The sequence below is a fragment of the Schistocerca piceifrons genome, chromosome 7 (genome assembly GCF_021461385.2).
Source record: "Schistocerca piceifrons isolate TAMUIC-IGC-003096 chromosome 7, iqSchPice1.1, whole genome shotgun sequence".
Classification (NCBI taxonomy): domain Eukaryota; kingdom Metazoa; phylum Arthropoda; class Insecta; order Orthoptera; family Acrididae; genus Schistocerca; species Schistocerca piceifrons.
Window position 1 is genome coordinate 218,269,956 of NC_060144.1, and position 17,787 is coordinate 218,287,742.

The 17,787-nt window shown below is 43.6% G+C and overlaps 1 protein-coding gene across 1 annotated transcript in view; it reads left to right on the forward strand.

The window, feature by feature from the left end:
- The window catches only part of LOC124805561 (4-coumarate--CoA ligase-like 1), a 91,577-nt gene that overhangs the window by 12,096 nt on the left and 61,694 nt on the right, over nt 1–17,787 (forward strand). Inside the window, exon 2 of the mRNA XM_047266128.1 lies at nt 11,651–11,858. Within this exon, the coding sequence (XP_047122084.1) occupies nt 11,651–11,858 (208 nt within the window). The remainder of the gene's footprint in view (nt 1–11,650; nt 11,859–17,787) is intronic.

Here is a 17,787-nt window from a genome sequence, read left to right on the forward strand (position 1 = left end):
CATCCCGACATTTGCCTGGAGCGATTTAGGGAAACCACGGAAAACCTAAATCAGGATGGCCGGACGCGGGATTGAACCGTCGTCCTCCCGAATGCAAGTCCCCTTTCACAGGAACCATCCCGACATTTGCCTGGAGCGATTTAGGGAAACCACGGAAAACCTAAATCAGGATGGCCGGACGCGGGATTGAACCGTCGTCCTCCCGAATGCAAGTCCAGTGTGCTAGCCACTGCGCAACGCGCTGTTCAGAAGAGTTCTCCACCCCTTCCTACTATTACGAATATGGACAGCCCTGCAGGATTCATGGTGTTAGTTCCCTCCAGCACTACTTCAGACATTAGTCGAGCCCATGCCACGTCGTGTTGCAGCACTCCCGCGTGCTCGTGGAGGGCGTACACGGTATTAGGCAGATGTGCCAGTTCCTTTGGCTTTTCAATGTATATCTACATGATTACGCTGCAAAAAAGTGGTTCAAATGGCTCTGAGCACTATGGGACTTAACATCTGAGGTCATCAGTCCCCTAGAACTTAGAACTACTTAAACCTAACTAACCTAAGGACATCACACACACCCATGCCCGAGGCAGGATTCGAACCTGCGACCGTAGGGATCGAGCGGTTCCAGACTGAAGCGCCTAGAACCGCTCGGCCGATTACGCTGCAGTTCACACTTAAATACCTGATACTGATTCCACTCTCTAACAGCGCGTGGGAGAAATGTACACTTAACTCTTTCTGTATGAGCTCTGATTTCTCTTATTTTATTACACGATTATTTCTTCCTATGTAGCTTGGCGTCAGTAAAATATTTTCGCATTCAAAGGAGAAGAACAGAAATCTCGTGAAAGGATCTCAGCACAAAGAAAAACGTGTTTTTTTAAATGTTTGCCAGCCCAACTCTCTTTTCATATCCCTAACGCTCTCTGCGTATTTTGCGGTAGTACAAAAGAGCTGCCCTTATTTGGAGTCCTCCGTCAATCCTATCTGCTAAGGATCCCATACTGCACAGCAGTATTCTAGCAGTTGTGTAATGTTGGCAGTGTGTTTGGTAGACATATTGCATCTTCTAAGAGTCCTGCCAACAGAACGCAATCTTTCATTTTCCTTGTCCACAACATTCTCTATGTGATCGTTCCCATTTAACTTGTTCGTAATTGTAATTTCCAGATATTTAGTTGCATTGAAAGCATTTAGGTTGGTTTGATTTAACGTGTAATCGAAATTTAATGGCTTTCTTTTCATACTCATTTGGATGATCTCACACTTTTTTTTGTTCAGAGACAATTGCCACGTTTATCACCATACGGATATCATTTCCTAGTAATTATGCAACTGGTATCGATCTTCTGATGACTTTTCTAGGCGTGCTTTCGCGGTGCTAACATCACTGATATTACTATTGGTATCGCTCACTGAGGGTATTGATTGTGTCTTGCTCCTGGTGCACTTTCATCAACTTCTGCAATTCATATTTAAGTGCCTGGCAGAGGGTTCATCGAGCCACCTTCATTCCATTTCTCTACCGTTCCACTCTCGAACAGCGTGCGGGAAAAGAGAGTCTTTAAATCGTTCTGAGCGATCTCTGATTTCTCTTATTTTATTATGATAATCATTTGTTCTTTTGTGGGTGGGTGGGGACAAAATACTTTCACAATCGGTAGAGAAAGTTAGTGATCGAAATTTCTCGAGATCCTGCCGTAACGAAAAACCCCTTGCTTTAATGATTGCCACCGTGATTCACGTATCATTTCCGTAGCACTCTCGCCCCTATTTCGCGATAATGCGAAACGACGTGCTCTTCTTTGAACTTTTTCGATGTCCTCCGTCAGTCCGATCTGATGCGAATTGCACATCGCACAGCAAGACTCCAGAAAAGGGTGAACAAGCGTGGTGTAAGTAGTCTCTTTAGTACTCCTGTAGAACTTTCTAAGGGTTCTGTTAATAAATTGGAGTCTCTGGTTTGCTTTCTCCGTACCTGTAATACCCAAGTATTTAATTGAATTTACAACCTTAAGATTTGTGTGCTGTATCGTGCAACCGAAATTTAGCCGACTTTTTTTAGTACTCGTGTGGATGACTTCACTCTTTTCATTACTTTAAGTTGCCATTTTTCGCACCATACAGAAACCATGTCTAAGTCACTTTGCAATTAGTATTGATCACCTGATGACTATACAAGAAGGTTAATGATAGTATCATCTGCAGACAATCTAAGAGTGCTGCTCAGATGTCTCGTATGTCGTATGTAGACCAGGTACAGCACAACGCCTATAACATTCCTTGGGGATCACCAAATATTACTTCTGTTTCAGTCGTTGACTTTCCGTCAGTTGCTTCGAACCACGACCTTTCTGACAGAAGCTCACAATCCAGTCGCTCAACTGAGACGATACACCATAATCACGCAATGTGAAGACAAATCATTTGTGAGGAACAGTATCAAAAGCGTTCTGGAAATCTACATGCAACTGGAATATCTTTGGATGTTCTTTCCCATTTCTAGACAGAATGTCGATGTGGAAGCTATTAAAAGCTTCTGCAAAAGTTTTTTGACCACTTTTGTGTAAAGTGGGGGGATCAGAATCACCTTTTATTAATTTATTCGGTATAAATCTCACGATTGTCACAAATAATATTTCTTTGAATGTAAGCCACATCTGGCCTAAACTTACATGCACTATGTAATCAAAAGTATCCGGACACCTGGCTGAAAATGACTTACAAATTCGTGACGCCCTCCATCGGTAATGCTGAAATTGAATATTGTGTTCGTCCACCCTTAGCCTTGATAGCATACGTTCAATCAGGTACTGGAAGGTTTCTTGGGGAATGGCAGCCCATTCTTCACGGGGTGCTGCATTGAGGAGAGGTATCGATGTCGGTCGGTGAGGCCTGGCACGAATTCGGCGTTCCAAAACGTCCCAAAGTTGTTCTACAGGATTCAGGTCAGGACTCCCTGTAGGCCAGTCCATTACACGGATGTTATCGTCGTGTAATCACTCCGCCACAGGCCGTGCATTATGAACAGATGCTCGATCGTGTTGAAGATGCAATCGCCATCCCCGAATTGCTCTTCGACAGTGGGAAGAAATAAGGTGCTTAAAACATCAATGTAAGCCTGTGCTGTGATAGTGACACGCAAAACAACAAGGGGTGCAAGCACCCTCCATGAAAAATACGACCACACCATAACACCACCACCTCCGAATTTTACTGTTGGCACTACAGACGCTGGCAGATGACGTTCACCGGGAATTAGCCATACCCACCCCCTGCCATCGGATCGTCACATTATGTACCGTGATTCGTCACTCCACACAACGTTTTTCTACTGTTCAATCGTCCAGTATTTACGCCCTTACACCAGCGAGGCGTCGTTTGGCATTTACCGGGGTGATGTGTGGCTTATGAGCAGTCGCTCGACCTTGAAATCCAATTTTTATCTCCTCCCGCCTAACTGTCATAGTACTTGCAGTGGATCCTGATGCAGTTTGCAATTCCTGTGCGATGGTCTGGATACATGTCTGCGTACTACACATTACGACCTTCTTCAACTGTCGGCGGTCTCTGTCAGTCAACAAACGAGATCGGCCTGTACGCTTTTGTGCTGTACGTGTCCCTTCACGTTTCCACTTCACTATCACTTCGGAAACAGTGGAGCTAGGGATGTTTAGGACGTGGAAATTTCGCGTACAGACTTATGACACAAGTGACACCCAACCACCTGATCACGTTCGAAGTCCATGAGCTCCACGGAGCTCCCCATTTTGCTCTCTCATGATGTCTAATGACTACTGAGATCGCTGATATGGAGTACCTGGCACTAGGTGGCAGCACAATGCACCTAATATGAAAAACGTATGTTTTTGTGGGTGTCCAGATACTTTTGATCCCACAGTGTAGTTAATTGGAAAGGAGTGGCGACAGTCTCTTAGGAAGGCGTTAGCGAATTTTTATCTGCTTCATTCAATAGATGTATTGTGTTTTTTCGAAATGATATTACCACCATTAACAGTACAATGTATATTTATATCACGATCTAGATTTCGGCATTAGGTCCTTTTCACGTGCAACGCTATATTACTCGTTTTGCTGCTGTTGAAGCGGATTAAGTTTTCGGGTGGATGTAATTGGGGATAAATTTGTTTGACCTTCACTTTTTCTTAGCTTATCTTAATTTTTTCCTTTGAAAACGAAGCACATTCCCATATGTCTGGCTAAATAAATAGTTGATGATTCTTTTTTATGAAGGAAGGGAGGAGGGGTGGGTACTGCAATCATGTAGAACTTTCGAAATGATATTATCGCCATTTCACTGTATGAAGTATGTCTACATCAGAGTTCAGATATTTTCAGGTGTTGCTCGTTTTGATGCTTTTAAAGTGGATTTGGTCTTGAGATGGGTGTAACTGGGGATACCTTTGTTTGTCCTACATATTTTGTTGAATTTGATACATTTTGTTGCTTTGGTTATCCCCAGCTACATTCACCTCAAGACTAAATTGACTTTAAAAGCAGGAAGGCAAGCAATGCAGTGCGATACTTCAAATTAGCCCGACGCCGAAGTCTAGATCGTCATATAAACATATAATGTGTGCGTAATATGGTTTGCAGATAAGTGAGTGTACATATATTTGTGTTTTTATGGCGCAATTAACTCTCCTGTGTGCAACAAAAGCTGATCGTAACAAATTAATAACAAAAGTGGGCCCAGATCACAATAAATCACTTATTTTTAATCCAGAAATTAAAAATAAATAATATGTTGTGACCTAGACTGCTTTTTATTGTTAAAATGAAGTTTGTGATTGGTGAGGTTCCTCAGTGACGTCAAAAATTATTTACTGGCTACAGTCACTGTGTTTCCTCAGCGATGTCAAAAATTATTTACTGACAACAACTCTGAAATTATTTGGGAAGACGTTATTATTTCTTAACTTAAAAAACAAATGTAAATGTTACATCACCAGTTTGTTGTATATAAATATTTTTTGTGCTTATATATTTTCGAGAAAAGTAATCTAGACGTCGAAATACCGCAAATTACGCTACTGTTGTCAACATTTTATGTATTTAAGATAAATATACATGTTCTTAGAATATTTTTTAACCTGATTGCAAAATTTAAAATTCAGATAGTTTTAGACATGGACAATATGGCGGCTCTGAGGCTACATTCTTATTGGTTGTTTTGTGTTAATGGCAGGCGTAATATTAGTGTGTGACTGGGTGGGTGCCTCGCTTTTTTTTTTTTTTTTTTTTTTTCCTTGTCTTCTGCGCCAGACTTTTCATCTCAGAGTAGCACTTGCAACATACGTCCTCAATTATTTGCTGGATGTATTCTAAGCTCTATCTTCTTCCTCGGTTTTTACCTTCCACAGCTCCCTCTAGTACAATGGATGTTATTTTCTGATGCCTTAACAGATTTCAGATCATTCACTGCCTTCTCCTTGTCAGTGTTTCCCACATATTCCTTTCCTCGCGGATTCTGTAGAGCAGCTCATTGTTCTTTAGCAGTCCATCTAATTTTCAATATTTTTCTGTAGCACCACATCTCAAATGCTTCTGTTCTCTTTTCCGGTTTTCCCTGTCCATGTTTCGCAAACCACACAACGCTGTGCTCCAAACGTTTCTTTCAGTGGTTGGCAAAATAAAGGGCTGTGACTGGGAGATATAAATATGTGTGTTGACTGAGAACCTGTCCGATTGGTGAAGGACAGCTTCTTAGGGGAGGGGCATGATGACATCATAGAAAGTGGTGGGTCTTAGGAATGGGGCGTGGCCTCCTCCTGACACAGTCTGAGGAATGGATGGAATGCATGTGGTGTCACCGCAAGGCGCCACACTTGATAGGTTGTAGGCTTCAAATCGGCCGCGGTCCGTCAGTACACATCGGACCCGCGAGTCGCCAGTGTCGACGCTAGCAGACCGAGCTCCGCCACTCGGCTGGTCTTAAGCTAGCGCACTGGCCAGTTCTACAGCCGACTTGATTAGCAATGGTTCACTTGTTATAGCTTCAGAGACGCTAGTTAGCATAGCCTTCAGCTAAGTCAGTAGCTACGACCTAGTCAGGCGCCACATACAGTTTATGCAGTGCCAATTGATCTATATGTGTGAAGCAATCAGAATTGTAAAGAAGTATTCGCAGTTCAGTCTATAACTGCAATTGTAAATATTATTGTACAAAGTCACGATCGACGTTCACCGCTGATGCTGAATTAAAGCTAAGTATTCAATTGTATTCCTGTCTACTAACTATCTAATCACCTAAGATGTTCCAGATACATCCCGTCAAGTATAGTTCATTGATCCGCACATCAGCCTGTGATCAACGCGTGCATTTAATGGCCACACCTCGTGATCAGACTAAGAGTCAAATTGCGTGACTCAGCCGGGTCACCCTTCTTCCATGAGGCCCATAGTTCCGCCTCATACATAACAGTGCATATATGGCCCAAAGTCGGGACTGCACACCTAATCATCGAAAATAAATGAATGTGTTAAGAAGTCTTTATTGAAGTTAATTTTCTGGCATGTAGCCTGTTGGGAAAGTGAAATAAGGGCGGTGAGGTTCAGACGAGAAGAGTAAAGGTCCTTAACTGTGGTGCAATTGTAGAATGCTGAAGATTAGATAGTAGCTAGATCGGATTACTATTGAAGAGGTACCGAATCGAATTGTGGAGTAAAGAAATTCCGAGCACCCCACGAATAACAGAAATGACTGGTTGAAAGGGAACATTCTGAAGCGTGAAGGAGTAGTTTATTTGGTAAAGGAGGAAAGTGTGGTAAGCAAAAAATTTTTAGGGGGACCAAGTCTTGAGTTGGTCAAGCAAGGTCAAATAGACGGAGTTGGCAGAAGTTGGAGCAGTTACGCAGAGACGAAGAGACTATCGTGGAGAGCTGCATCAAATCAGTCTTCGGAATGAAGACCACAACAGCGGCAAAAATACTCGATAAACATTTGTGGCCATTGCTCACCTGGCAATTTGCGTGCAAAGCAGGCCGTTTTATCACACTATTTTGGACTCAGATCAACCTTTTCCACTAGTAGTAAACTCACAAAATTGATTGTCCCATGCCATCTAATAGCATTCAGGAAATATCCTGATCTGACGACTCATTTCGAAAGAGAGGTATCACGCATCTAGGCTCTTAAAACAGAGAGCCTTCACTCCCTCTAGATCACATTAATTCTTTGAAATCAGAAATCCTGAACTATAATTACCTGCTTTCTTTGCTTCACTGGATTTGCAGCGCTACTGACTGCTGTCAGCTGAGGTCCACGTCGCTTTACTTTAATTTTCGAGGAGTCCCAAACGGCTTGTGGGAATTATTCAAATTCGTGTTTTTACACAACTCAGCAACGCATTTATGTATGGACTGCCTGTCGTTTGGCACAGTAACAAAGAATTCATTGGTGCTCCCCCCTCTTACTCTGATTACAACCATCTGCTTAGTCTTATTTCCTGACACGATCTTTTGTTAGTATTATTTCCATTCTAATAGCCAGAGTAGCTTCCGTTGAGTTTATTGTATATGCTGTGATGTTTATAACAAGCCAATAATTTTCCACAAATCGCTTTCCGAAGCGAAACATACTTTGGAAAATGCACCTTCCGCCACTGATGACCGACTAGGGAACTCCGTTACTGATGAACGATTAAGGAAAGTGTTTATCCATGAAGCGGCCCAGAAACGTTCTCGCTTTCCGACCACCATAGCAACGAGTTGTACTAATCATTGAGTTCCTTCTGCACAGTGGGTGCGACTTTTGCTGGACCTGAAGTATATAAAATCATCCCAGACAATTAGCCTATGACGAAGACACTTCGCTTATGCAAGGAATTTATGAGTTTTAATTATTCTTTGTTGAAACGTCACTGACTTCATAGGATCCATTTAATTGTCTCTCAGAATTTTATGAATAATAACGTTGTCATGATATATTATTAAAATAACAAATATAGAGGATGTGATAATGTTGAAGGTAATTAAGATTTGAAGTGTCGACATCTAATCGTATTTCAATCGTATTTTATCAGCACCTCGGCTCTTCCAAGTTTCTTTTCTTTTTTTTCCTTCTTCTTTACAGTAAACAATGTAAACGAGACATTAAATTTTGTACGAATTCATCACAAAATTAAACACTTGTATTAAATACAAAGGATGTATATAATGAAATAATAAGCAATCCGCTGCATAAATGAAATTTAACTTGATCGGTTTCGGGCACTTAGTGCCCTCCTTCAGAAGGTTATAACTATCGCATCATTTGCGAGCGTCAACAAACCTGTAAGACCTCATTGGTGACACTCGCGAACAATACGTTAAGTATAACTTTCTGAAGAAGAGCACTAAGTTCCCCAAACCAGTAAGGAAATGAAACTTATTTTATGCAGCTAGTTGCTTATTATTTCGTTATATACGCCTACAGTTTCTGAGGATGGATAAAATACTAAATACAATATACCAACCTGCAAGACAAAATAAATTATCATCAGGTTACCTTCTATTCAGAAAACTGTTGCACTCAGCTACTGTTATATTTACTTGTGAATTATAGATTGAAGCGATGAGTCGTCCTCTTTAAACTTTTTTTTTTTATTGTGCAGATCTAGATTTCGGCTACAAGCTAGCCACTCTCAGTGCTAAGAATACAAGAAGTACATAGTTAGAAGATGTCATAAGAAGCTATAAATAATGGCTTAACTCATGTGGTTTGTATATTGCATATCACTATTATTTCCGCTCAATGCATGTAATTTCCTGTTGGTCGGGCTTCATCTACAGTTCATTCAATAATGCTGTTTGCGGAAGGCAGGCTGTATGGAGAATGCATCGGTTGGTTACATGGCACCATCTACGAGAACAACGTATATAAACTTCAAGGGAAGTAAACCACTTCAAATTTGCATGAGAATTACATAAAATGAAACATAAGTAAAAATCTTACATTGTCGTCTGACTCATTTCATATTTGCCAGCAAGTAATAAAATTTCCATGTTCACTCCTTGCGAGTCCGTTATTATTATCAAAACATTTCAATAACGTCAGATGGGTAAAACATTTTTAATTTTTTTTTAATTTATAAAGCACAAGAAGACACGTGCTGTATATACCTGTTAGTTGATATAGCTTTCATATATTTATCTTTATATTATATCTCTCTTTATTAAAACATAATAAGTATATTGCTCATCATATTTACTAAATCGTTCACAGATTGCGCCAAGTGTCAGTCAGATGCTTGGTTGGTGCAATTTGGCTATTCCACTAACCTTATTATCCCTTAAAATCGATTTTCCTTGTAAATGCAAAACAATCAATGTATTGAATTGCTGTTAATAATACTGTTTACGCATCTGAACTAACATATCATGGAAGAAGTTCTGTTGGTTCGGAATTATAATCATCTTACTCATATAATATGATGCAAATGGCTGCTACATATTGACAAGATGGCTCGTCATTGTAGGCAAAACCACCCCTTCCTTCCGTCTCCTCGATTTCTTTCTCACTATCTACGGCCGTCCTATCAACCTCACCCCCACCTTCAAGTACCTTGGCGTCTCCCTTGACCGTCGCCTCTCCTGGAGCCCCCATCTCCGGACAATCTAAGCCAATGCACGCTCCCGACTCCGCCTCCTCAAACTCCTTTCTGGCGGCACATGAGGTCTGGACCCCTCCACCGTCCTCCACACCTATAAATTCCTCATCTGCCCTATCCTCTGTTATGCCCATTCCGCCTGGATCGCCGTCCCTCCCACCTTCTACAAATGCCTTCAAATCCTGGAATGCCATGTGCTCTGCCTCGCCTATCGCATCCGCCTCCCCTCCCCCACATGGATCCTCTACGACTTAATTCCGTTCCCACACCTCCTCCTTTTCCTCAGACGAATACGGATCCTTTACACCTCCTACAAACTTGATCCCCCTCACCCGCTTGTCTCTCCCATCCTTTCCCACCCCCATCTGCTGCCGCACCTGTACTCCTATATCCCACCCGCTCTCCATCTCTTCACACTCCATACCCTTGAACAAGGTGGCTTCCATAAACTCCCCCTGATGATGCCCTCATCCCCTCCATCTATCCCTCCTACCAACTTTGATCCTCCCCTTCCTCCCCCTGTGGTTTCCCTCCAGGGCACCCTCTTTCCCTTCTCTCCCTCCTTACTTCCTCCTTCCCTCCCCTCCCCCCTCCAGTCCTCACTGGGCTTCCACGCACCCCCTACCCCCTCCCCTCCCTTCTTCTCTCCCATTGGCATCAACCCCCTCCACCTTCCCCTCTCCCTCCTACCCTCACCCCTTCCCTCTAGCAGGCCCCCAGCTTTTTTGTGTGAACTGTGCATCTTGGTGTGCCGGAGGTCGTTGCCACAGTACTCATGTTTGTCATCCTCTCAGTGCATCCGTGTCTCTCCGTCCGAGCTCCTCTGCTTACGTGTGACATTCTGTATTCTCCACTGTGTGCAGTGTTGAACGTTTCTTATCGGAGCAGTGCGTCAGTAAACGACTTCGTTTATTGTTACTATGTTTATCTCCCGTTTTTGTCCTCCATGTATGTTTGTTTTTCTGTATTCCTTTTGTACCGTGTGTCTTTTCTATGGCCGAAGAGCTGCGTCAATGGGCCTCTGCTGGCCTACCTTGTTTGTAAGGTATCAAAATGACAATAAAAAAAGGTGTTACCTCGTTTCCCTGGGTCAAACCCTCCACCGCCTCCCAGCAACAAATCTTCGAACATTCCCAGAACCGCGCATTTTTCGGGTTGTTGCAGATTCCTCGACCTCCTGGAAGATCTCGAGATCTTCTGCCATTACAAAAATTCCGACAGCAAACTGATTAATGATCAGGTTGTTCTGAAAAATGTGGGGTTCTGGGAACTGCTCAAAGGATGTCTAGCTTGTAGCCGAAATACAGATCTGCACAATTTAAAAAAAAGTTTAAAGAGGACGACTGATCGCTGCACTCTATAATTTACAAAACATACATTCTGGTTCAACATCTTATCGCAGATGGAGAAATTGGGAACAATCCTGGAAGGCGCAAACACTGCTGTACAGGCACACTCTTGCCAGACTAGGAGAAACAGACAAGGCGCGTAGCACGAGAGAGTGGCTGTTTATCCTTTCCTCGTTTGATTCTTCAAGGATCTTTGAGAATGACTACATTATCCATGAGTGCACTTCAGTCTATCCTATTAGCAGAGTCCACCTTACATGGTCTGATCGATTACATGTGCACTTTCGGAGTATTTAGTTTGAACTGATTGAAAAATTTCCTATGGAAAGGAAAATTAAGGTGCAAAATGCCGTCGATGACGAGGTCATTAGAGACTGCACAAGTTGGAACTGGGAGAAGGCTACATATTTGTCAAAGCCTTCCCTGCATCTGTCTTAAGCGATTAAGGGAATGACGCAGAACATAATGCGGATGGTTTTTAAGGGGCTTTTAACTGCCATATTCCTGAATGTGAGAGTCCAATGTGTTTAGTACCATCTTGCTTGGTCCTCAATAGAGACTCAACATCAACCCTGTTGGGTCTCCCAGACGATAATGCCTTGCAGCATTAGGTCTGTGTGCCCCGCTGTTGGTTGGTGACCGGGTGGGGGAACTGATGAGACTGTGTGTGTGTGTGTGTGTGCTGTGGTGCAGGTGGTGGTGGGCCAGGAGTCGCGGGCAGACTGGGTGCTGCGACAGGCGGCGGCGGAGCTGTCGGCGCTGCAGAGGGCGGTGCCCAGCCTGCGGGAGGGCGACACCGTGGCCGTCTGCGTTGGCAGGTCGGCGCTCTTCGCCCCAGCCCTGCTGGCCACGCTCTGCTCGGGAGCCGTCTGCGCCGTCGTCAACGCGGCACTGCCTCACGGTATGGATCTCTCTAGCGCTGCCTCTCTCTTACCCCTCTCACCGACTCTACTACACCATTCTCAGGCAAAAATCACCCCCAAGGAAAGTCACATTCATGCCATGAGAGCCGGCCGCTGTGAACGAGCGGTCTAGGCGCTTCAGTCCGGAACCGCGCTGCTACTACGGGCGCAGGTTCGAATGCTGCCTCGGGCATGGATGTGTGTGATGTCCTTAGGTTAGTTAGGTTTAAGTAGTTCTAAGTCTAGGGGACTGATGACCTCAGATGTTAAGTCCCATAGTGCTTAGAGCCATTTGAACCATGCCATGAGAAACCACCTATAGTGTTAATAATGATCCTGGTTCTGTAAGGAATAGGGTGCACAAGTTTCTCGAGGTATGCCATATCGACATAAAACCACTTGTTGTTGATCACAGCCCATACAGCTTCCAAAATTGATGCGATTGTTGTTTACTGAGTTTCTCCGCTGTTCCCAATAGTCCCAGACAATTCTACTAGGTTAGATTCGGGTGATTTTGTGGGCCACTCGGAGTGCAACAGACTGCTCACCAAACACGCATCGAATTCGTGCAGCCCCATGAACACGGACGCAAAGACCTCGGTTTACGTGAGTGGTTCAAATGGCTCTGAGCACTATGGGACTTAACATCTATTGTTATCAGTCCCCTAGAACTTAGAACTACTTAAACCTAACTAACCTGAGGACGTCACAGAACACCCAGTCATCACGATGCAGAGAAAATCCCTGGCCCCGCCGGGAATCGAACCCGGGAACCCGGGCACGGGAGGCGAGAACGCTACCGCACGACCACGAGCTGCAGACTGACATGAGTGTCCACAGCGTACTCGTCGTGAAGATCTAGTATTAAGATCAATAACTGGTCACGGGAATAAAGAAATAGACACCCTGGTTCAGGTTAACAGTAATCTGAACGGGTCATGACAGGGAAAACACCCCAAAAACACCTTCCACACACCCTGGCTGGGCACCCGACGTCTTGCATCGTTTGACAAAGAGGCCAAACTACAACTCGTCGGTCAACTACAGCCCACTTTCTGTCTGCTTTGGGCCATTGTAGATGTAGCCCTATGTGGCTCTGTGAGCAACGGTGTTTTGCTGTGCCAACTCCAAATGTCCCTGCATGACTCTCACTTCGAAATGGTTGAGATGGAACTGCATTAACTGATCTGAGAAGTTCCTGTCGGATGTGAAACAACTTGTCTTTGACAGGATGTGACACTCGTCTCCATTTCCTGTTGATTAGGATCTTTTTATGATCATTGCTTGTAGACATGTTGGACAGCCAATGTTTATTCACCGGCAATCAGGCAACTTCATTTATGGTGTCGCCATGGGCACATTCAAACAACACAACTCTATCGGCCCTTTTACCACGTCTTCACATCGACCTGTCTAACTGCACTGAATCCGTACAACGACTGGCACATACACACCACTTCACTGCCATGATCTCGTACGTAGCGGTAGAATGTCAGACGACCATTTAGTAAGACGTCTACTCCATCTGCAGCGCTCTGAAGGGACCAATGTGCTCTTTTAAGGGGGTGCCTAACAGCTGTTCTGGTGACCTAAACTACGAGGGTAATCCAAAAAGTAAGGTCTCCTATTTTTTTATAAGTACAGAACTCAGTTTGTGTGGCAGTTGGTCACACTGTTATGAAAAGTGCTTCACGCGCTGTGTGTGAACATGCGCACGCCGCGCTGAGGCGCTCAGTCTTGGCTTGGCAGCCGTTGAGACTGGAGCTCCCGTTGGATGTTACCGCCAAGTGCGAATTGCGCGCACTTATTCGGTTTTTGAACGCAAAGGGCACTGCACCGATTGAAATCCATGACCAATTGACGGAAGTGTATGGTGAGTCGTGCGTGGATGTCAAAAATGTTCGTAAATGGTTTAGAGAGTTTGCAGCTGGTCGGACCGAAATTCACGACGAACAAAGAAGCGGGAGACCGTCAGTTTCTGAGGAGACAGTGTTGAAGGTTGGGCAAAGCATGCGTGAAGATTGGCGGATCACCCTGGATGATCTCTGCACGTTGGTTCCTGAGGTTTCCCGAAGCACCGCTTACAGAATTTTAACGGAAACCTTGAACTACCGGAAGGTGTGCGAAAGACGGGTGTCACGCATGCTGACTGAGGATCACATACGGCAACGAGTTGATGCTTCCCACGCATTTCTTCACCGCCTTCCAGCCGAACAGGGCAACTTTCTGGACTCAATTGTCACGGGTGATGAAACCTGGGCATACCACTTTACACCTGACACCAAGCAACAATCACGCCAGTGGTGGCATCCTTCTTCGCCAAAGCCGTGGAAATTCAAATAAACACAGTCTGCCGGTAAAGTCAAGACAACTGTTTTTGGGATCGGAAAAGGGTATTGTTGGTCGACTTTATGCCCACTGGGAGCACAATTGACGCTGACAGGTACTGTGAGACTCTGAAAAAACTCAAACGGGCAATTCAGAACCGGAGAAGAGGAATGTTGAGCAAGGGCATACACATTCTCCACGACAACGCTCGCCCACACATCTCTCGGCAAACTGTTGCTCTCCTGCAACAGTTTCAGTGAAACATAATCACCCACCCACCCTATTGTCCTGACTTAGCGCCCAGTGACTATCACATGTTCCATAGGTTAAAAGAACATTTGACCGGAAAGCGATTCAGCTGCGAAGACGAGGTGAGAGAAGAGGTTCATAACTTTCTGAACAGCATGGCAGCGAGTTGGTATGACATGGGCATACGAAAACTGCCACAGCGTCTACAAAAATGCATCGACAGAAATTGTGATTATGTCGAAAAATAGCTAAATGTTGGAGCTATAAACTGATGTAAACCATTGTAGAAATAAACAGGTCTATGTACTTATGAAAAAATAAGAGACCTTACTTTTGGGATTACCCTCGTAAGTCTTTTTTTTTTTATTATTTCCTTTCATGTAATTGATACAAATTATAAAAATGGATATATATATATATATATATATATATATATATATAAAGGGTGAACATTAATAAAACCGACAACTGTAGGGACGGATTCCTGACTGGTAATGGAAGAAAAAAGGTCCTATGAGCATATGTCCAGAAATACAGTGCTGCCACGGTAGATCGCCCTGACGAATGAAAAAGTTCCTCTGACCATGTGCCGTGTGTTCATAGCGTTTTACATGCTGTTTGATGACGGAGTGTACTGCAAGCAGTAGAATGGTCCGGTGTTCATGTCGGGAACAAGCCGAGATGGTATTTGTGTACGACCGAGCAATTGGAAACGATCTAGAGGCAGCACGTCATACACCAACCACATCACACAACATTCTTGGGCATCTGTGTGATCATGGGTGCCTTCAGACAGACGAACGTGCAGAGAGGTGGCGGACTGTGCATACACATATTTGGAGCAGCAGATGATATTGAAATGAAGCTCTTGGTAAGTGACCCACCAACATGGTGTATGTAAGTACGATTTATGTCTATCCTGCATGACAGGTATGTGTGAACGCGTTGCATCCCATGGAGACCACTTCGAGCATCTGTTGCTATGTGGATACGATGCAGCTCTATACTGTGTTCTGGGACGATTTGATGTCGTTGCCCGAACACTGTCCATTTACAGATACATGTTCATAGGACCTTTTCTCCATCCATTTCTAGTCAGGAGTCTGTCACTTAAGTTTGTCGATTTTATAATGTTCACGTACGTACTTTCATGTACGTCTGTTTGAGTCCTACCTCGGGCATCGGTGTGTGTGTGTGTGTGACGTTCTTAGCATAGGTTAGTTTAAGTTAGTTTAAGTAGTGTGTAAGTCTAGGGACCGATGACCTCTGCAGTCTGGTCCCTCAAGAACTCACACACATTTGAACATTTCGTTCGTCTGTTCCACATTTCCTGCTAAACCACTGAATCAATTTCAACCAAACTTGGTACACACATTATTTATTGTCTGGAAAGGATCGCTGTGGGAGTAAGAACCACCAACCTATCGAGGGGGTGTGGGTGGGAGTGAAAAAGCAGTGTCGCCCACAACGCGAGAATACCCATACTTTAGACACCCAGTATTAGAGAATGAGGGCATTTAGAGACTTGCAACAAACTTTACAATAATTTCAAACCTTTACGAACCTTTTTCTTGCTGACGGCACTCACAAAATAGTAAAAGGAGAAAGTTTATCACTTTCTACATTTCCGCTGTTCATCCACTAAAACTGCCAAATGAAGCATGACGTTTTAATTTATTAATTCCTTACCATCCACTGTATTAGTGACACATTTTCTCATATAGTATTCACATATACCACTGAATGTACCAGAAAAATTACTTCATTGTACGGCACTTAGTTCTGGAGATGCGGCATCATAAGCACTGAGATGAGTGAAAAACTGCCGCATCTTGCAACAGCTTTAAATTTATTACCTCTTCTCGTAATACTTTTCGCGGACCGCTGAATGTACGTACAAAAATGTATCACTGTATGACACATAGTTCAGAAGATATGGCGTCAAATACTGAGGTGCGAGAAAAAAACTGCAGCATCATTCATGACGTTTTAATTTATTACTTCTTCACTACTAACTCTATTCGCAACACATTTCGCAGATGGTATCCACATATGCAGATGAATGTACCAAGAAAAATATATACTTGTACGACACATACTTTAGAAAGTATGATCTCATAAACCCTGAGATGCATGATAAACTGCCGCATCATACATGATGTTTTAGTTTATTACTTCTTTGCTGCTAATTTTGCTCACAACACATTACGCAGATAGCGGGCAAAAATGCCACTAGATGTACCTGTTCAGTTACTTACACCCATACATCAGCACACGACGTCTTAAGCATTGAGTGGCGCGAAAATGAAACTGCAGGGCGAAATTCGCTAGACATAGAGGTGAAATATGTGTACAAAAACGCGTAAAACATGTTAAATATATGTGAAATATATCTGTCATGTGCATATGGGAAACCACTGGAACGATTCTAATTAAACTTGGTACACATATTTGTTACAATCTTTTAAGGAATACTATAGGGGTAAGAACTACCAGCCTCGTATCGCAATGAGTGTGATAACGAGGAGAGAGAAGGAGGACGAGAATAGGAACATACAGAGAGTAGAAAGGAAGAGATAGCGTCAGACAGGACGAGGAGGAGATGGACAGAGATAGGAGAAGGGGAAGTGGACGGAGCGAGGGGGAGGAGGAGCTGGACAGAGAGACAAAACAGGACGAGATAGAGAGAGAGAGAGAGAGAGGAAGAGGAGGGGATAGATAGAGATGGGGGGAAAACAAAGGAAAGGGGAGGAGATAAGAGGGTGAGAGGAGACGAGGAGGCAGACAGGAAGAGGGCAAGCAGAAAACGGACAGAGAGAGGGGGAGGAGGAGATTGACAAAGAGAGGTGGAGAAGGAGAGAGTTAGAGAGTGGAGGAGGATACTGACTGCGGGGGGAAGGAGCAGATGGTCAGAGGGGAGTGGGGGGGGGGAGCAGATTGACAGAGAGAGGACGAATAGATGGACGAGAGAGGGACAAGAGGAGATGGACAGAGAGGGGGTGGTGAAGATTGGCAGACAAACATCGAAGGAGGAAATGGAGTAATAGGCCAGGTACGCAGATAGTTTCTTATAATATGCTGTGAGAATTTTTACACAAAATTGAAGATATCAATAAAGCTGTCAAATTATGAGAATTAACAATACAAAAATGACATAATTAAGGGAGAGTCACTGTACGAGGAGAACATGAATAATAGCACAAATTGACAGGAAGTTCGTATTAAAATTAAATGTGAATGGCAAAAACAATTAAATCTAAGTGAAAACACAACTATCAAATATATTTAAACTTCTGTCAAAATGCAATATTTACTGACATACAAAGGCACAGATTAATGATAAAGTTATAC